The sequence below is a fragment of the Zeus faber genome, assembly GCF_960531495.2.
Source record: "Zeus faber genome assembly, chromosome: 1".
Lineage (NCBI taxonomy): Eukaryota > Metazoa > Chordata > Actinopteri > Zeiformes > Zeidae > Zeus > Zeus faber.
Window position 1 is genome coordinate 16,460,547 of NC_137193.1, and position 21,029 is coordinate 16,481,575.

The window sequence follows — 21,029 nt, forward strand, 5'->3', positions numbered from 1 at the left end:
TTCTTTACATTCTCTTTTATTATGTTTTATTATGTTTTTATACAATATTTTTTATTTATAAATACATTTTTCTTATTTAAAAACACGTAACAAAAAAAAGTGGGGTGGTTTTTTGGGGGGCTGGAACGAATTAATGGCATTTCAATTAATTTCTATGGGGAAAATTGATTTGCTCTACGAGCAGATTGAATTACGAGCTCTGTCACGGAACGAATTAAACTCATAAGGCAAAGTACCACTGTAATATGTGTAAAAAAAACTAAAAAACATTTTTTTATTTTTTTTAATCAAGGAAGCAAAGTGTTTATTTCAAAGCAGTATATGCACTTTGATTCAGTATTTCCCTTTATGAAAAAAAAAGGATACCAAAAATAGGATGGAATGTGTATATGTACGGGACAAATAACCTCTTCAATCTTGAATCCTGAATCTTGAATAGGCATCAAAGTCATGGTATTGGTATTGATGCGAGTAGAGTAGCGAGTAGCACATCCACACGCACACACACACACACGCATGCAGCCATTGGCGAATGAAAGATTCATAGGGCAGTAATGATGAAGGCATCTTTCCTTCTGCTCCACTTATTTCAGGGCACACACACATACATATACACACACACATTTTCAATCCAAATTTGAACCTGTTCGGATGATGGAGAGGGTGGGAGGAAAGAAGTGTTGCACGGAGCCAGGGGGCACTTACTCACCCTTAACCTCCCCAGACGCCTGCGCGTGCACACACACACACACACACACGCACGCACGCACACACACACACACACTCACAAAACCTTCCTGAGGCATGAAGACGTCAAGGGACTGATGCCGTAGACTGCTTTCTAGGTTGTCTGGCTGTGTGTGTGTGTGTGTGTGTGTGTGTGTGTGTGTCTGTGTGTGCGTGTGTGTCTAGCAGGGGAAGGGTGGTGTGGTTTACCATTATTTTCACTATCTGGATGGCCTTGAGTGTTGTGAGGAATATTGTAAAAGCACACGAAAGGAAAGAAAAGGACGTTTTTTAATCTATTTATCTATCCATCTATCCATCTATCCATCTATCTATCTATCCATCTATCCATCTATCCATCTATCTATCTATCTATCGATCTATCTATCTATCTATCTATCTATCTATCTATCTATCTATCTATCTATCTATCTATCTATCTATCTATCTCTCCATCCAGGTGAGCACCTTAGGGTGTGTCCCCAGGGATCCACCTGCTGCACCAGTGCTATGGAGGACAACCTGTCCAGTCTGAGCGGCCGAGAGACGGAGGGTCTGATCCGAGACGCCGGGCGGTCGCTGCAGGCTGCCTTCAGTGCCCTGTCCCGAAGCTTTGACGGTAAGGAAGGGTGTGTGTGTGTGTGTGTGTGTGTGTGTGTGCGTGTTTGCTCTTCTGCGTGTCGAGGCAGCCCCTGACTGGGTGTCATAATGAGAACGGAGCAAGGGCTTGATGCAACCAAACGTAATAAGTGGATCCTCTCACGCACGCACACACACACATGTGCGCGCACACACGCACGCACACACACACACACACACACACACACACACACACACACACTCACTAGGGTGTCCCCTGGGGCAACGGCTGGTTCAGCTAATGAGCAGTTGACCCGCCGAAGAGCCAAGTCTGCATATCACTGAGGAAGAGAGAGGTGGCAAGAGAGAGAGGGAGGGGGGAGGGGATGGATGGAAAGAACGGAAGAGGAAAGGCTGGTAAAGACAAAAGGGGGACAGGAGGATGGAGGATGAGATGAAGGGAGGAAGAAGAGAGAGAATCAGCAGAGAGCGAGAGAGAGAGAGAGAGGGAGAGAGAGAGAGAGAGAGAGAGGGAGAGAGAGAGAGACTTTGACTTTTAAGGTTCATGTCACAGCGGCAGAAACTTGATCACGAAGGAACCAAAAAAAACACCAAAAACCAGAGACAAATCAGTCAGCTGGTAAATAGTCAGCAAGAGCACAGACATCCCTCTTCAGAGACAACTAGGTACACAGGGATCTGTTGATTCCCTCACCAGGTTTGAGACAGCTGTTCACTATAAGGACAGCTCCCTTTGTAGCCCAGACTTCCTCCTTTGTACAAGAAAAGAAGAAAGAAGAAACAGACGTTATTTGTCACGCAACACACCACACTACAACACATGCTTGCACACACACACATGCACATGCTTTGGATGGTGGTTGGTGAAATGAGGCCTCTGCATTTAACCCATCCTGGCTTGTCCTTCCTCTGGGGGCACAGCCAGGAGCATTGGGCAGCGTACGTGGACGCGCCCGGGGACCAGGTGATAAGTGTCCAACGCTGGTCAGACGATGATGGGTGCGTGTTTTTGGTGGGGGTCCGTACTGACGTGAGGTGGAGGAAACCCCATGTGAGCACGGGGAGAACATGCAAACTCCACACAGAAAGGCTCCTATTTGGGAGATAACCTGCAGGAGCACGGTGCCAACAGCGCCCCAGGCGGGAATCGAACCCAGGCCCTTCTTGCTGACCTTCAATTTACCTCCTTGGCGAGAGCGAGAGAGAGAGAGAGAGTTTTAGTTTCCCAAGAAGCACTGGGTAAAATGTAGACCTTTTATTTTTGTATTTATTTATATTTATATAATTATGTATTATTTATTTTACATTTATATAATATTATTTAGTTTACTTTTTTAATTATATTTTATTTCATTATTACTTTTTTTTTTATTTTCAGATTGTTAAGTTGTTGTTTGTTTTTAACTGATTGTGATTCGTAAATCGACCCAAAATTGTATCTAGTTTTCAACTCAATCCCTTAAATAGGTGAAGAGAAATAATGTGTTATTTGCTTGACTGAACTCTCTTCGTCGTTATATTATATTTCTTAGGTCATATTTATGCAGAAATTCCCAAAATTTAAACGAACACCAAAATTTCTAGCACTGCTGTACAGTTTATCACGTCATGTTGAAATACTACTATGCATCAACGTATAATGTTTAACTCGGCAAGAGGCCTCCATGCACACGCAGCAGATCATCACTCAGCTTCACCCTTTATTGTCATCCCACACAATCCTGAGGGCCCCGTTTGCTTGGCAGAGCTGAATAAACAACGAGATAACGCTAATCTGTCGTCTGGAAATCACCACCCCTTGAATTTTTATTTATTTTTATTTTTTTGAAACAGGCTTGTTTATGGATTGATAGAGCGCGGCTGGTTATCTACGACCGCATCACGACACAATCTCTCCCGTGCGATATCGCCGCAACGGAGCTTCTTGGAAGGCGAGAGGAAAGAAACGGCGTCCAAACTAAGACAGACGGAGAAGCTGAAAGAGGAACAGAAGTGGGAGCAGAAGGAGAAGAAAGGGAGAGGGTGGAGGAGGCAGAGGGGGAGTAGTGGGGGAGGTAATATTAGTCAGAGGGGAGCGGGCCGGCCCGGTTAGCGGCGGCAGAGTGGAGTGGCTGTGACGCTCCCATCTGGTTGTGTTTAGGAGGAGCACCGGGCACCTCATGGACCCTGGAAGCAGGAAGGAGAAGCGGTGAAAAGACTTGGGTCTTGGTGATAAGAAACATTATCACTCGTCGTATCGTCATGGAGTGGAGAAAATAATCTAATTTAAGATTAGTTACAGTGTAGTTATACAGTGTATGTGGTTCAATGGCCCTGTGTTGGATTCTTTAACAGATTTTGCATATGTATATTTTCACATTCATATGAGATACACATAGATACACAGTATACACAACATTAAAACCACTGACAGGTGAAGTGAATAACACTGCTCGTCTCTTTCTAATGACACCCGTCAAGAGGCGGGATATACATGTATAAGGCATTAAGTGAAGAAGAAGAAGAAGAAACAGTCTTTAATCATCACACGACACTCCACAACACATGCTTGCACACACACGCTTGATGGTGGCCGGTGAAATGGCTCCTCTGCTTTTGACCCATCCTGGCTTGTCCTTCCTCCGGGGGCACAGCCAGGAGCAGTGGGCAGCATACGTGGACGCGCCCGGGGACCAGGTGATAAGTGTCCATCGCTGGTCAGACGATGATGGGTGCATGTTTTTGGTGGGGGTCCTTACTGACGTGAGGTGGAGGAAACCCCATGTGAGCACGGGGAGAACATGCAAACTCCACACAGAAAGGCTCCTGTTTTTGGAAGATAACCCGCCGGAGCACGGTGCCAACAGCGCCCCAGGCGGGAATCGAACCCAGGACCTTCTTGCTGTGAGGCAGCAGTGCAATGCACTGCGCCACCGTGCCACACAGAACAGTCAGTTCTTGAAGTTGACGTGTTGGAAATAGGAAAAATGGGCAAGCGTAAGGATCTGAGCGAGTTTGACAAGGGCCAAATTGTGATGGCTAGACGACTGGGTCAGAGCATCTCCAAAACGAGAGGTCTCGTGGGGTGTTCCCGGTATGCAGTGGTTATCAACTACCTAAAGTAGTCCATGGTAGGACAACTGGCGACAGGGTCATGGACGCCCATGGGCTCATTGATGCACTTGTGGAGCCAAGTCAAGTGGTGTGATCCCACAGAGGAGCTACCGTAGCACAAATTGCTGAAAAAGTTCGTGCTGCATATGATAGAAAGGTGTCAGAACAAACAGTGCATCACAGCTTGCTGCGTATGGGGCTGCGTAGCCGTAGACCGGTCAGAGTGACCGTTGCAGGGGTTTTCGTGGTGGACAGGGGTGTCCACCCGATGGAGCATCTGTGGGATGTTCCGGAACAACAAGCCCGATCCATGAAGACCCCACCTCACAACATACAGGACTGAAAGGGTCTGCTGCTAACGTCTTGGTGCCAGATACCACAGGACACCTTCAGAGGTCTTGTGGAGTCTATGCCTCCACGGGTCAGGGCTGATTTGGCCGCACAAGGGGGAGCTACACAATATTAGTGGTTATTAGTCGTGGTTATAGTGTCGTCGCTGATCGTATATGTATATGCATATGCAGATGGAATTATAACAATATTACACTGAATGTAAAATGTTCAGTGTGTAGAAGTTACGGAACAGACTTGGTAGAATTGCAATATAATACTCATAAGTATTTTTTAATTAGTGTATAATCCCATGAAAATAAGAAACTTTGTGTTTGTGTTACCTTAGAATGAGCTGTCATTGTCCACATAGGGAGCCCCTGGAGCGGGTAGGCTTCAAGGAGGCCACCATGTTTCTACAGTAGCCCAGAACGGACAAACCAAGAGAGGGGCTTTCGCATTTTTTGCGGGTTTCGCAGTCACCGTCTCTTCCGTGGTGGAAGAGGCCACCATGTTGCACCGCCATTGCGGGGGGGCGTTATCCAGTTGGTTGCGATCTGCAACCTCACAGCTAGATGCCACTAAATTCCACACCCTGCACCTTTTAGTTCTCTGTGATGAATTCTTCCATTTTGCGGTATGAATCATTCTCGATGACTGTTTGTGTGGGAATAGGTCTCTAGTTGACTCTCTTGGGCTCTCACGAACACACACATACACACACATGATGACTGTGATGATATTTTGGAGATGACTATTGAATTAAAACATGGATATGTGGAAGTGCCAACAAACACCCTCTCAATATTAACTCTTCACTGCCCATAAAACATGAGAATCAACAAAAGCTTGGGATTGATCAGCAATGCGACTCCGATGACTAAGCACCCTGATGGTCTCTAAGACGGGGAAAAGACAATATTTAAACTATATCACCATGAATAAACATCTATGAATAACTATATCACAAAAGGAAATCACAGTTGATATATATTCTCATATCAAGGTATCAATGTTATATCGATATATTGTTCAATTCTTGCCTTCCGTCTTTGCCCCGCCCCATCTCTCTCCCGCGCCTCCTCTCTCCAGCCTACTTCGTGGACCTCCAGGCCCGTTCGGAGCGCTCCCTCCAGGGGGTGCTGTCCCCCCTCGGCGCCCTGTACTCCCACAACGACCGCCCCTACGCCGACCTCTACGCCGACCTGCAGCGCTACTACCAGGGCTCGGCCCTCAACCTGGACGAGACCATTTCCGACTTCTGGTCGCAGCTCCTGGAGAGGGCGTTCAAAAGCTCCTACCCCGCTGAGGTCTATATAAATGACTAAAAAGATTTCAATGTGATAAACGGCTGCATGTATTGATATATGGAATGTAGAAAACTATCTGTAGCTGTGTGCAGCTGTGGTATACAGACTACAAAGACTTAAAATACTGTGTAGTCGGTTTTGTCGCGCCTCCACAGCCTTCCTCGGGAGACATTACTCGTGTCAATGCGATGTGGCGCTGCCGAGGTCATTATACTGTGTATATTTTCCTCAAGTGGCAGAGAACTTCCGGGCGGCGCCATTCTCTTGCCGCTTCTCACAAGAGAGCTCCAATAGTCACCCGAACGCTCACGTCACACCGACTCAGGGGAGGGCTGTAGATGTAGCTGTGGAATACCACTTTTGCTATTGGCGAGGACGGAAATTCGGCCAACGTCCCCTTAATGCAGGTGGGCCTTTCGGAGGACTACCTGGAGTGCGTCGGCAAGCAGCGGGAGACGCTGCGGCCATTTGGAGACGTTCCCCGGGACCTGAAGGCCAAGGTGACCGGGGCCTTCGTCACGGCCCGCTCCTTCGTCCAGGGGCTGGCGATCAGCAGAGAGGTGGTCCGGAAGGTGTCGCAGGTGGGTCGGTTTACGTGTGTGTGTGCGCGCGCGCGTGTGTGTGTGTGTGTGTGTGTGTGTGTGTGTGTGTGTGTGTGTGTGTGTGTGTGTGTGTGTGCTTGTGTGTGTGTGTGTGAGGCCTGGCACTTCTGGGCTAAATCCAGGAACGCAGGTCTGACGGCTCAGTGGCAGACACGCCCTAACTGCCAGGGAAAACACTGTACTTCCGAGCGCTGAACCATGACATAACATGACCGAAAACAAGTCCTAAAAACCCTATTGGGCCTTAGCTCTACAACAGAATTCAGTTTGAAGCTCTCCATGAATGGGCTCGTGAACCCAGCTTCACTACGTTTCTGTTGCCTTGGACAGGGCATGAATGAAAAATTCATCATCTGTGCTGCAATTTGACTCAATTTGACACTTATTTTACACGGCATCGTAGTGAATATTTTAACTTTACACTATGGAAAGTTATGATGAGTGTAAAAACTGGACGCTTTTGGACAATGGAAATGGAAATCTACCGACTACTGTCGGCACTCTTTCAACCTCTGATCAGCCACACAGCATCCAACCCATCCAGCATCATCATCCAGTCTTTTCTTTCTTGCAGAGCCCTTATTCTCTCTCTCTCTCTCTCTCTCTCTCTCACGCCTCCACCCCGACCCACCCCGCCCTCCCTTCCCTCTCCACCAGGTTCCCCTCAGCCCGGAGTGTGTCCGGGCCCTGATGAAGCTGGTGTACTGCCCCCACTGCCGCGGCTTGGCTTCCGTGACTCCGTGCAACAGCTACTGCTCCAACGTCATGAAGGGCTGCCTGGCCAACCAGGCCGACCTGGATGCAGAGTGGCAGAACCTCATAGGTGATCTCACACCCCCGGGTGGCAGGAGCGCTTCCTGATGACGGGAACGGACATTTTACGAAGTCCTCTCTCCTCTCCTGCTCAGACACCATGCTCCAGACGGCGTCCAGTTTCAGCTCGGAGCCCAGCCTCGACGTTGTTATCTCTTCCATCCCTCGCCGGATCTTTGAGGCGGTTCGATACCTCCAGGACAACATCGAGTCCTTCACCGCCAAGGTAGGAGTTCACTCTCCCGTACTGGTCCCAATTGGTCCTGCATGTCAACGTAGCTCCTCGTAGAAATTGTGACTTCACAAAGTTAGCAGATTAATTTAGTACTCATGCTAAAGGGTACGGATTTACAGTAGTTCTCATGCTCAAGGGTACTGATTCAGTACCCTTGCTAAAGGGTACCGATTAGTTATCACGCTAGAGGGTACTGATTAGTTACCTTGCTAAAGGGTACTGGTTTAGTACCCATGCTTAAGGGTACAATTTTAGTTATCTTGCTAGAGGGTGCTGATTTAATACTCGTGCTAAAGGGTACAGATTTTGTTATCACGCTAAAGGGTGCAGAAATAGTACCCCTGTCCAAGGGTACCAATGAAGTACTCTTACTCAAGGGTACTGATTTAGAACCCATACTTAAAGGTACAGATTCCCTTATCTTGCTCAAGGGTACTTATTTATTTTTTTATCACACTAAAGGGTGCTGATTGAGTACAGATGTTAAAGGGTACTACTGTAGTACTCCTACTCAAGGGTACTGATTTAGAACCCATGCTAAAGGATACCGATTTGGTTTTCTCGCTTTGTTGTGCTCATTCACACTAATGTGCGAATGAGGACAACAGGTTCCATGAGCACAATGGTTCCTGTTCAACTCGTCGCTGAGCAGCGTCATGAATAGATTAATGTGCACAGAGCTGCATTCATTCATTTAGATGTTGTTTGCTAATATATTTATTACAGTACAGTACAGTTTAAAGGTATTTGTTTTAATACCTGTCGGATTAACTTCTGACCATGTGATTGCGGCTATGACATCATACTGTACATGGAAAATGTTTCTAATCAAAATATGGAAGCATCGGGGCATCACGAGAACTTAACTTCAACAGAGATTGAACTTGGACTTTCACATTTTTACTTCAACGCATCATCTAAAAAACGACGACAAGCTTTTCTTCCATTTTGGGAACAAAAGTTTTGTAGGAACCAAAGTCAAGGGGTTGTCCAGGGGGTTTATTAGCGGACAGACCAGGCCACGTCACAGCCGATCAGGGGGAAGTGGAACTCCGCTTCCTGCTCCGCTTTGTCGCTGCTGGTGTGAGTGTACGGTTATGCCCTTAGCCCTTAAAAACCCTGGAGCAGGTACCAAAAGAAAAAAAAAACCTGTTCTTTTGCAACACGGCGGCTGTCTTTCCATGGTACACCAGAGGGAACATGATCCCCACGGCTGTTTCATGGCCGAAGGGCTCCGGTTCAGATGGAGCTTTTGGAACCAGATCCAGTCCTGAGAGTGGGAACGTCAATAAGATCAAGCAGCATTTTAACTCCTCTTCTAAAGACATATGGCAGATACATGTTTGGTTCTATAGGGGATCTCAGATATATATATATATATATATATATATATATATATATATATATATATATATATATACAGGTGTGTATATAATCTCTTGAACTTGAACTTTAACTTGATATATATATATATATACCTCCTGCAGGATTGATATAATTGAAGCCTGAAAATAAGGTTTTGATTATACTTTTCAATAAAACGCATATTATAACATCTATTATTATTATTATTATGGATAGATTATTATTATTACGTCATCTATTCATCCATCCATCCATCTTCAGTGCAGAGACTGATTGAAACATTATTGGATAGTGACACCTGGTGGATGATCGAACAACTCAGTAACGTTCACGTCTGTGTTGGTGGTGAAGGTGCACCAGACGTGTGGAACCCCGGGGGAGCCAGGGACAGGAAGTCCCTCGTCCCAAGAGCAGAGAAGGAGGAGCAACTCCCTCACTGCCTCCGCAGAGTACAAGCCCTCCCCCACTGCAGGGCTCCGACTGGAGATGCAGGTGTGTGTGTGTGTGTGTGGGTGTGTGTGTGTGTGTGTGTGTGTGTGTACTATGTCTTACATGTCAACACTCAGCTCACGACACGATATGGGGTGCACAAGATGATACAGTCCGATTTTGAGGCCGTACAGTATATAAACAGACCGATCCATCCGTCTCTCTATCTCTCGCTTCTCTCCTTCCCCTCACCAGGTGTCCGATCTGTCCAGCAAGCTGAGGGACATGCGGCAATACTGGATCCAGCTCCCCGCCGCGCTCTGCGGCAAGCTGGCCGCGGCGAGCTCCAGCCAGGACAAGTGCTGGAACGGCATTACCAGGGGCAGGTGGGCATGCACGCGGCAGTCGCACGGCCTTCAGATATTTAACCACAGATCCTGTTACTTCCTGTTCCGTAGCTCATCAACCAGGAGAGGCATTGGCCATGGGGTGTTTAAAAGCCAATATTGTATCTCCTCTGGAGTGGGTTTGGGGATCCTTTTTGGTGCATTAAAATGTAGACTTTTTCTCAACCCCCCCACATACATACACACACACCCCCCAAATGAAACCCCCTCGCCTTGTCACGCAGCCCTCTGATCCTGTGAAAATGAATTACAGAGCAATTTGATGCCATATTGAAATATGCATGTGCATGGGCATTATATACACACGTCAACCTTCTCTTCCTTCTTCATAGTTCAGAGTACAGTTCCTGCTATGACCTGCTATTGCTTTCTAAAAAAGAAGAACCTGAAAGGCATGAGGAGGACCAATAAGACTTAACCAAGAAGAGTACAAACAGCATAGATAAATTAATAACATAAATATAGATTAATGTGTGTGCTTGTGCTCGTGTGTATGTTTTTGCCGATGCGGAAGAGAAGCATTAAATATGGATGATGGATTATCGTGTGTGTGTGTGTGTGTGTGTGTGTGTGTGTGTGCAAGTTGTATTTAAAACAGAAGCTCCATTCGAAACACAACTCTATGGCGGCATCTAGTGGACTTTGTTAGAAATTACAAGCCTTGGATTTTATTTCATAGTAAATAGAATCCTGAAATATCCTGAAACATTGTCCGACATAACATGACATTCCGATATATTGAGTTAAAATAATTTATTTCATGCAAGTAGGCAACATAATAAAATGAAATTGCATAGAATATGTTCTGTGTTATATAAGAGTGCAGAGAAGAGACAAACCTTGGAAATTCCATGATGACGATGTTGTACGTATTATGGATTTGGTTATTATTTCCATTAAAAAAAACAACAAAAAACAAAACACCCCCTCCCTCCTGGAATCAGGTACCTACCGGAGGTGATGGGCGACGGCCTGGCCAATCAGATCAACAACCCGGAGGTGGAGCTAGACATCACCAAGCCGGACATGACCATCCGACAGCAGATCATGCAGCTGAAGATCATGAGCAACAGGCTGAGGAACGCCTTGGAGGGGAACGACGTGGACTTCCAGGACGCAAGTCAGTCTTATTTCTGTTGAAGCACGTCCTTGGCTGTGTCTTTGTATAAATATTCTCCATCTATAGTTATACTTTATACCCCCAGCCATGCTAGCGACCATACTGCCCCTTGGTCTTGACTTCCTTCTATTTATGTCCTTGGCTGATTAAACGGATTCTGATTCTTAAAGGGTGTTGTGATGCTCCACGCCTCCATCACAGCAGATCCGGTTTGAGTCCAGCCTTGAACTTCACCGTGCTGATATGAAAACTATAAAACAAATTCCAGAAACACATTTTTATTTCAGCAGTAAACCAACAATTGCGTCAAGCGGTTAATCACGGCACTTGTGAATGAACGACCACAGACCATCAATTTGAATGAGTCCGTATTGTCTGTACACGTCATTAGGGCCAGACATCGGGTCCCCAGAACATAGGCAACTCATTCTTTCTGCTGCTCCACATTGATATTCTTCTGGGGACAGCATTGTCTCTGAGGGCCACATTGGCTGGATTCCAGGGCTAATTGTACCTTCAGGCGCCGAAAGACAAATGGTAATTGGGGTTTAGCTTGAATAAATGACACAGTAAGTAATGGGCGACAATGTCAGGCCTCTCTATAATCTGTCCATAAAGATCTAATCAAAGCGTCCGTCAGCGACAACCCTAAGTTCTGTGGGTCTCGTGATTCCGATGTAACCCCCCCCCCCCCCCCCGTGAACATCTCTCCAACCAGGCGACGACATGAGCGGATCGGGAAGCGGGATGTGCCACGCGGGCCGCTGTCCCCAGAGCCGACCCGGGCTGTACGCCCTCACACCCGACAACAACCGAGTGCGAGGAGCGGCCGCCGCCCCGTCCCCCGTCTGCGGCCTCCTGGTCCTGCTGCCCGTGGCCGCGTTGCTGCTCCAGCGATGATGGGACGCACGGGGGGGGGCCATTAAGACTTTCTGAGAGCTGTGGCGTTCGTGAAGTATGGAAAGGATGTTTTGTTTGTTTGTTTGTTTTTTTGGGGGGGGGGAATTACAGAAAGGTAACTTTGCCAAAAAAAAACAAAACGCACAAAAAGACATGATGGGAATGGACGATTTTCCTTTTTTTTCCCTTTTTACGGAGCAAGCAAATTCACTTTTTTTCTGATTAGTTTTGTTGGTTTTTCAATTGGTCTTGAAGGGTCATTGTCCCGGGCGTGGTTCAGTGCAGGTTGAGCTGTTGTTTTGGCTGATACCCCCCCCGTCCCGGAAATAAAATGGACGACCTAGTGTGTGAAGAGTGATAAAGATAAGATAAGAAGATAAAGATGATAATGCGAAAGAAAAAAATAATAATCACGACACTGATGGACAGTGTGATAGTCTCCGTTCTGCTGTCTGTCAACGGTGATGGCGACAACATTAACTCCCGCGCTCACTCATCCGAGGTGCGTTTCTCACGCGGCGATTTGGCTTGTGAATGTTGGCCGACGGCATCTCGCCGAACCAAACGCGACGTCGCCTCTGAGCTTCCAGCGCAGGCCGGCTGAGAGCTTGGCGCCCCGGAGCGAGGGCACGACGCCATCTCGCTCGAAATCCACGCGGGTTCGCAAACCCGCGCAGAATGTATTTGAACCGCGGCCGTCGAATAACCGCAGTCGGTCCGTTCTCGAGTCGGCGGCGCGGTGTCTGCGGCCTTTTAAGCGTAGCCCAACGGGGACAAACATTGGAACATCGCCGTGTAGATGGGAAAACTTCACACAAATTCCAGAAACGCATTTTTACCTCAGCGGCAAATCAACGGTCAAATCAAAGCGACCACGAGCGGACGGCCACAGACTACCAATTTGAATGAGTCCTTCAACTCCACAACACAATATTTTGTCGAGAAAAATAAACCAACGGTAAGTGTCTTTGATTTAAGATATTCAAATATAATATAAATCTCTCAAGAAGGAAGCACATTGTGAGACGGAATCAATAAACGCTGGAATGGACTCCTCACCGAATGCATGCTTGTGTACAGTAGGTCTGTGTTAGAAATGATGAAAATCCTGTTACGGTGGGTCGAACCAAAGCACTTCCCGGCAGAGACCTTATCTCCGAAATTATTATTATTTTTTAACCGTACCGTGCGTACACTGGCGGCAAGGCTGTACGTTGTCCAACTTTATTTAAAACGAGCATGGTCACACCGCCGAGTAAATGAGACGCTCCCCCCCCCCCCCCCCCGCTTCCCCTAAGTGCTGAGTTTTTTTCAATTTTATTTTGCAGGGCATATAAGCGATGGGCATTCTCTGCCTGGTGATATATCATCAAACTGTTTCAACAATAATTACACCTCTCTCTTAATTCACGGTGACATATGGTAAGCACCCCGACATCCAGCCTCAAACGTATACGCGGCGACCGAGGCTGCGTACTCTGTTATCACAAAGCCGATATGGTTAATCAGTGTATTTAATCACGCCTTCCATTTATAACGACGATTTTTTTTTTTTTTTCTCCTCAAAATGTATCAATGGGTTTTTTGTTTTTTTTTCCACCGACGGCTTTAAAATACATGACGACATCTATAGGTTTTTGGGGTTTTTTTTCCGCGTTCTTCCCGATGCGTTTTCAGACGGTCAACAGAACAATGGGAACATTTGCCTGGCCGCCTTGGCCTTTGTTCTGCGGTGTCATTCCCACGCCATCTTGTCCTGTCATGGTACAAATTATATGTGGATATTGATGTACTGTAAAAGACTTGATGTGAATGCTGGTTTTCAACAGGAATGAAAAAAAAAAAGGAAAAAAAAACAAAACTATCTGACCACCAACGCCGGACATTTGTTTTTCATTTGAGTGTCATTGTGAAGGTTAGAGTATAAGGTGTGACGGTAATTCATCAGAAAAGGCCATAGATAAGGTCTTATACGTGGACATCATTAGGAGTTATTGACCCTAGACCTCCATCTTTACCTCCATCGAACGATGGAGCTTAATGCAATCTCATCCCGCGTGGAGTCACCAATAAAGAAATGGCCTCAGCAATGATGATCCTCAATCCTCAGCGTGATGAAACAAACATACACATGGTTAACAGAAACAAAGTGCTTCGGAGTTTTTGCACTAGGAACAGGTCTGATCGTTCTCTCCGTCTTGTTTTCGACTGGTTCCATGAGCGTCTTAGAAGCTGCTGAAACGCAATTATTGATCATAAAGGGGTTTCCTGTCAATCCCCTCACAGGTTTCAATGGAGGAGGGAAGGAAGCAATCGTGCTGCAATTAGCCTCCGTGACGAAATAAACATTTCCAAAACACTAATGGACTTACAATAACAAAATATTTCACTTGGTAATTAGTACACAATTCTCTCTTTTAAAAAAGGGCCATAATCAACAATGCTCGTGTACATAAGTTTGAACTATCTGAAGCCAAGGTCAAGCAGAACGTTGTAACATTAACACCCGTAATAAACGCTCAGACTGACTTCTCATTACCTCAGTGTGTCAAATAAGAAAATACAAAGAATAAATAAAGGAATGGACATCAAATGAACGTAAATATGTTTCACGCACCAGGGCTTGCTAAATAAAAGGATCATGAATCCCCAGCCATTTGTAATGAACCCTGAATAAGCGCCGCGGGAAGTTTAGATGAACTTGGAACAAATGCAAAAAAGGTCATCGGTGTACTCCGCTGTTTGCCAGGACAGGGGCGGCGAGCAGGTAGAGCATCTCCGCAAAATATATACTATATACTATGATATCTGACTATGGGTGTGTGGCCGACGTGTACTGTACATGTCAGCGGGATCAAGAAGTCAGACGTATTGCGAGCTCGGGCCCTGAGGGTCCGAAGCGGATCGTTCGAAACATCTGCAGGAGAAATGCCTTTAAGGGTCGTTAGAATGAAGGCGAAGGAATAACACGCAGATCGTCGCTCAGAACAGATCTTGTGCATGAAACAGTGCTACTCCCGCACCGGGTGGAAATGGAGGGTGTACTTGCTGCCTTTGGGGTCCTGCTCGTGGCGCTGTTGAGGGAAACGAGTGGACGGGGATATTCCGGCCCAACAAACACTCCGAATAAAGCGTACGGACCTCAAGGTTCCACGAAGGCAAGCTGAAGCCGAGGCGTCGATCGGGACATCTGCGCCGTCAATAATAATAGTAATAATAATAATAATAATATCGTGCAGGAAATACAACGCGGAGAGAAATCACCCTTTTCCAGTCACCGAGGGAAGCAAAACACCCGGATTCCACACTGTCAGGTAAACAGCAGGCAAGGAGTACAGCACTGGAAATACAAAAAATAATAATAGTAACGTCGTCTTATTCCCGTCGGGACCGCGCTCCCCCTCCGCATCCGGGTGGGTGGAGGGGTGACGGAGCTCAGCCTGGACGGGCGGGGGGAGTGGTGAGCCGCAAGTCCGCACTCCTCCCAGGGACCGAGTCCGATGGGTGGCGGTGGCGCGCCTCTGGGCTGCTTTGCCAACCGCCAATAAACACCGAGGAAGAAGAAGAAGCAGACGAAGAAGAAGAAGGAGAAGAAGAGGAGGAGGAGGAGGAAGAAGAAGAAGAAGAAGAAGCAGACGAAGAAGAAGAAGGAGAAGAAGAGGAGGAGGAGGAGGAGGAAGAAGAAGAAGAAGAAGAAGAAGAAGAAGAAGAAGAAGAAGAAGAAGAAGAAGGAGAAGAAGAGGAGGAGGAGGAAGAAGAAGCAGACGAAGAAGAAGAAGGAGAAGAAGAGGAGGAAGAAGAAGAAGAAGAGGAAGAGTAAGAAGAAGAGTAAGAAGAAGAAGAAGAAGAAGAAGAAGAGGAAGAAGAAGAAGAGGAGGAGGAGGAGGAAGAAGAAGAAGACGACGCGGAAGCAAACTCCTATTTCCGGCCGACTTCCGCGTTGGTCGAACTCCTCCAAAATGAACCCTTTCGAGGGGAGGGTCGCCGAGCTGGTGCGGGAGTACTCCCACCTCTACGACCGGTCGCAGCGGGACTTCAAGGACAACACCATGTGCTCCAACTCCTGGCGGGAGATCTCCGTGAAGCTGGGCGTCGGCGACCCGGAGATGTGCAAGGCCACCTGGAAGAACCTGCGCGACAAGTTCGGCAAGGCGAAGAAGCGGATGCGCGGCCGCAGCGGCGACAAGAGGGCCCCGAAGCTGTACAAGGAGCTGGCCTGGCTCAGCCCCTTCGTCAAGCTGCGGCAGACCCAGGGCACCCTGCACCACCCGGGGGAGGTGCGTTTACGCCGGGGGCGGAGGGCGCGGGCGCGGGCGGAGGCGGCTCAAGCTAAGGCTAAGGCTAGTTCGCGTATGCTCGGGAGACGTCGTCGCTGTTTAGACGGACGAAGTCACGCTGGGTGTCTGTGACGGATTGTGTCGTTTGTAGGACGAAACATAACAGATAAATATCCCTGGTAAGGAATATAAGAGGAGGACATCTACTACTTCTTCTTTCCTGCTGTTGACGACCATTAGCCCGCCGACTGCTGAAGTATCCCACCAGTTAGGGCTGGGCGGTACTCGATATAATGGTGATATCGTGAAATGAGACCGAGTCTGATTTTGGTTCTCGTAATATCACGATATATTATTGATAGTGATCTGACACTATATATATATATATATATATATATATATATATCGCATTTTGCTTATTGTAAAATTGGTATTGTGATATGGAATTATATTTTGTCGGTATTTGTCATTGTAATATCACAATATAATATTGATAATGTGATATGCGACTGTATATCATCTGTGTTTTTGTTGTTGTGCTATTGTGATATAATGTCATCACGATAGACTATAAATCATCTCAACGCTGCAAAACAGGAAAGTAATGCAATGTGCTGAACTTAATAGGCTGTTCCAATCAATGTCTCTGCCTGCGTTGTCGTCATATCCATATTATGATTGTTTCTCAAATATTTGTTCCGTGTGAATATCTTATGAAAGCATGGATAGTCAGTCCCAAACTATTGTCAAACTATCGATATTTAGGTAATCATCAAATAATATAATAATTTGTCTGTCGCTCAGGTAGTCCAGAGTTCTATGTTTATAGGTCAGGATCGTACTCCCAACTGTGCATTTATTGCATAATGTGATTTTGTGCGTTTTTATTTAATTTTTGTTGAATCCCATATAAATGGATTAATCATTTGTCTTCTTTACAGGTTGAAACTACTGGCCCGCCCCAGGGGAGCACCGCGAACGACGTGGGGTCCGAGCCCTCCACGGAGCCGTACGCCACCACGTCGACCGACACCGAGGAGCAGTGCGCCGCCGTTTGTCTCAACGGCTTCGGGGGTTCCCTGATGCAGAGATCCTGCTCCCCGTCGCCAGATCCCCTGTGCGTGCCCGCGATGGACTCCAGGTCCAACACGCCGCGCCAAGACGCCCAGGATCTCCAACCGCAGGGCCGAAGGAAACGGAGAAGGGACAATACGGAAGAAGCGGACTTTTCGAAACTTTTCGAGGCCCTGGACAAACGCCGGGAGCAGCATGTGGTCGACTGCTTTGACCGCTATGCGCAGACGGTGGCAGATTTCATGCGGCAGCTGTCCCGGCGGCGCTGCGCCGTCTTCAAGAAGCGCGTCAATGACATAATGTATGAAATGGAGTTGGAAGAGCTGGAGGACTACCCTTCGAGCTAAAAAAAAAGACGTGTGAAAACGCGAACCCCAAAGACTTATAGTACGTACACGCCGATATGTACTTTTGGAAAGCCGAGCTGCCTTCTAGGGGCTGGTACTCTAATTGAGAAGTCTCCTCTGGATGTGGATGCAGTCCGACCACAGCCTCTTCCCATTGTGCCCATTTGGCGGGGGGGAGGCCTGGTGATCTTAGAGTCAAAAACCACATGGAGGACACCACCCCGAGCACACCATGCAGAGGTCAGGACACAGTGGACAACAGCCTCAAAACACTGCATTTGCTCAACGTGAAGAGCAAACTGTCCTTGTCCTTCCAGGACCGACGTAGAGGAATGACATAACAGCTGTTAAATGCACTTCTTGTCTTTTTTTTTTTTTTCTTACGCTTCTTTCATCGTGCTGTGTGTTGGCGTGGATGTCATGTAAGGCGTCTTTTTTAAGTTCTTCCTTTGTTTGTGTTACACGAAGCCTACTGAAGTCTTAATGTGTGATACTGAACCAGCAAATATGACACTAACTTAATGTCACCTGACATTTTCAAATACTAATGTTATGCAATACTTGAGATTAGTATTTTCTTGTGTCTTTCTTTTCAGTCTCACCTTCTTGACTTGATTGTAAGTACTAGTATTTCACATTTCGTAAGTTGTGCAAGAAAACATGGAATTGTTATTCAGTAGAAAGTGGGACCTGTGTGGGAACCTTTTCTTTGTGTCACTTTAGAGCTTTTTTTTTTTTTTTTAATTTTAGTTCTCACGGTGGGACAGTAATAAACTGGCATCTCTCCTGATGCCCACAGTAATTAATTCCATAACATTAATTTGAAGCAATGATCAGCATGTAGAACATAGGTTTTACGATCTAAAGGAAGGTCTTGGTGCTCATGATGGTATTAACGTTTTGCAGCCATGCCCAAGTAAAATAGAAATGTGTTGCATAAACAAACCTCTAAATACAGTTTTTCTTTACCAATATTTGTATAAATATTGGTTTCAGCATTTAGAAACAACAATACTCGTTACACATATGCTTCTATTTTCAGCCCAGCATTTTACATCCTTACAGGTATATCTGACGGTCATGAAAGTTGTTATAAACTCAAATGATGCCTAGTTTTATCATATTATAATTGTAAATATATATCCGTGCGCTCTACAAAGGCACCTTAACTGTAGACCTAAATACACAGGTTGTATTTCTTAAAAATATTATATTACACCCCATTACACAACATTTATCACCTCTCACATCACTAAGAACAGGACTGAAGGTTTAGGGATTGGGACACTGAACATAATGACAATTCAATATCTATGGCCTTGGTTTTGATGTAAATATTGACCTTAAAATTCAATAGCAAATATTCTATTGTTACCAGACTGTTCTGGAAGACTCGTGAGCGGAGATGTCAAGGCAGAAGACCCAGCTGGTTAGAGGTTTTATTTTAATTTTGAAGACATCTTTTCTAAAATATTGTGGCTGCAGAGCCAAAGTTAATTTTATTTTTTCTGCATTTTATTTTTTATACATCTTGTATTTATGTTCCTGGCTTTTTTCCCCCCGTAAAGTTGATCTTCCTTGAGACAGATGATACTGAGCTGATGTGAAAGCTACAATTAAAAAGAAAACAGGTCCATTGTGTTGGATTTCTTCAGTGGTTTCTGAATGTTATACCGTGGTACCTCGACTTACGACTGTAATTCCTTCTATAAGAACGATCGTATGTTAAAACAGTCGTATGTCGAAGCAATTTTTCCCATATTAATTATGATATCATGAAGGGTGAAAATGAACAAAATACACAGCACGAACACAGTATATATGAAAAGAATATGGATAAGCCACGCCAAGATGTAGGTCGCCCGCTGACTGACTGCTGACTGGCCGCTGACGCACCAACTGCGCATTTCCACGCTCGTATCTTGGAGCAGTCGGTCGCAAGTCGATACAAATTTTCGCGACTATCGCTCCTCGTATCTTGGATTAGTCGTAGGTAGATGCAGTCGTAAGTCGAGGTACCACTGTACCAGCAAAAGTAAATAATGTCTAGATTCTCTTGTCCCTTGGGTTTTGGAGATAAGGCCCCTTCATTGGAAAAATATTTGGTATTTTTCTATGGTTCATACAGACTTTATGTAAAGAAATAAACTTTACTTCAATGACTACATGTTTTACATGGAAGGTTGGGTTCGGTGAGGTCAGATAGGTTCAGTGGTGACATGTTGACTCGAGTCTTGCTCTTGTGCAACAGGTTTTGCCAACTTTAAACCGTACAACTTTGGAACTGCATTAAAGTCATGTATATTGTTCCATTTTAATGATTCTCATCAAGTTAGAAAAAAAAATGCTTCCCAGTTATTTCCTCATAACTGTTAAACATTTTTTTTTTATGATTATTCAAAAGGCTCAGCCAGGAATTTTTTATTTTTTTATCATTACCCATAGTACATGAGGAGAGTCCAGAATTCCAACTATAATAAGGTTTGCTTAAAGCTTGAAGTTTGCATGTCTTTCTATTTCTGTTTTATACACATCTCAAGGTGGTGCAAGCATCATTTGAAAGTGATATTTTGTACTGTTGTTTAGAGTAGCAGGAGCACATACAAATGTTTGAAGTAGTATTTATAGAGCACCTAAAATATATATATGCTTTCCAAAGTTTCAGAGGGCAGGGATGAGAGAAAAAAGACATTAAAAATAGGCGGATAAGGCGGATACAAAAACAGATCAAATCTATGAAACGGGCACAAATGCACAAAAGAGGAAAAACATCCAGCCCCATGCACCCTTCACGTCATGTCCATTCAAAGCAGAACAAATGTGCAAAGTGATGGGTACATAAAACACCCAATACCAGATGGGCGGGTTGTTTGCTCACATACGAAGCGCCGCTGTGGGATCAACACATGTTGCATACCGAACGTGGGGGATTTTTTGGAAAAAAAAAAAAAAAAAACCCAAAAACTCACGGATCATCTCGAAACTCGTTTTATGGCTCTTCTAAATTGCGCGGTGACGTGCGCTCGCCGCCGGGCGTCGCTGCCGCCTCGTGTCCCTCACCGGGCGGCGGCGGCGGCGGGGGCGGCGGGGGGGGCGCTGACCGTCGGGCGTTCGGCGCGGGTCAGGTGGAAGGAAACGGGTGATTGGTTTAGGAGCCGCCGTGCTCTCTCCTGATTGGAGAGAAAGGTGTGAGCGCTGAGAGGAGAGAGAGAGAGAGACACACACACACACGCACGCACGCACGCACACACACACACACACACGCACACACACGCTCCCTCTCCCGTGCCTCTCTCGCCCATCCCGCAGCCGTGTGAGCGTCTCTCCATCCCGCGCTCCAGTCGCCGGTGTGTGGAGGAGAGAGAGAGAGAGAGAGAAAAAAGGTTTTTTGGGTTTTTTTT

At 46.1% G+C, this 21,029-nt stretch overlaps 2 protein-coding genes across 2 annotated transcripts in view; both read left to right on the forward strand.

Annotated features, from left to right (window-relative positions):
* Window positions 1-11,930, forward strand: part of LOC307237123 (glypican-1-like) — a gene marked incomplete at both ends in the record, with an annotated part of 31,374 nt that extends 19,444 nt beyond the window's left edge. The window contains 9 exons of the mRNA XM_080009754.1: window positions 1,187-1,345; window positions 5,842-6,059; window positions 6,467-6,640; window positions 7,319-7,484; window positions 7,570-7,700; window positions 9,426-9,566; window positions 9,759-9,889; window positions 10,855-11,030; window positions 11,749-11,930. Coding sequence (XP_079865880.1) covers window positions 1,187-1,345; window positions 5,842-6,059; window positions 6,467-6,640; window positions 7,319-7,484; window positions 7,570-7,700; window positions 9,426-9,566; window positions 9,759-9,889; window positions 10,855-11,030; window positions 11,749-11,930 — 1,478 coding nt within the window. The remainder of the gene's footprint in view (window positions 1-1,186; window positions 1,346-5,841; window positions 6,060-6,466; window positions 6,641-7,318; window positions 7,485-7,569; window positions 7,701-9,425; window positions 9,567-9,758; window positions 9,890-10,854; window positions 11,031-11,748) is intronic.
* A 421-nt stretch (window positions 11,931-12,351) lies between these two features.
* LOC307237200 (uncharacterized protein) lies at window positions 12,352-19,257 on the forward strand (the record flags this gene model as incomplete). The annotated part of the gene is made up of 3 exons (XM_080009884.1): window positions 12,352-12,432; window positions 15,491-16,207; window positions 17,149-19,257. 3 exons carry the CDS (start codon window positions 12,352-12,354, stop codon window positions 17,626-17,628), a joined length of 1,278 nt encoding a protein of 425 aa, XP_079866010.1. The 3' UTR covers window positions 17,629-19,257.
* Window positions 19,258-21,029: the final 1,772 nt, after the last annotated feature.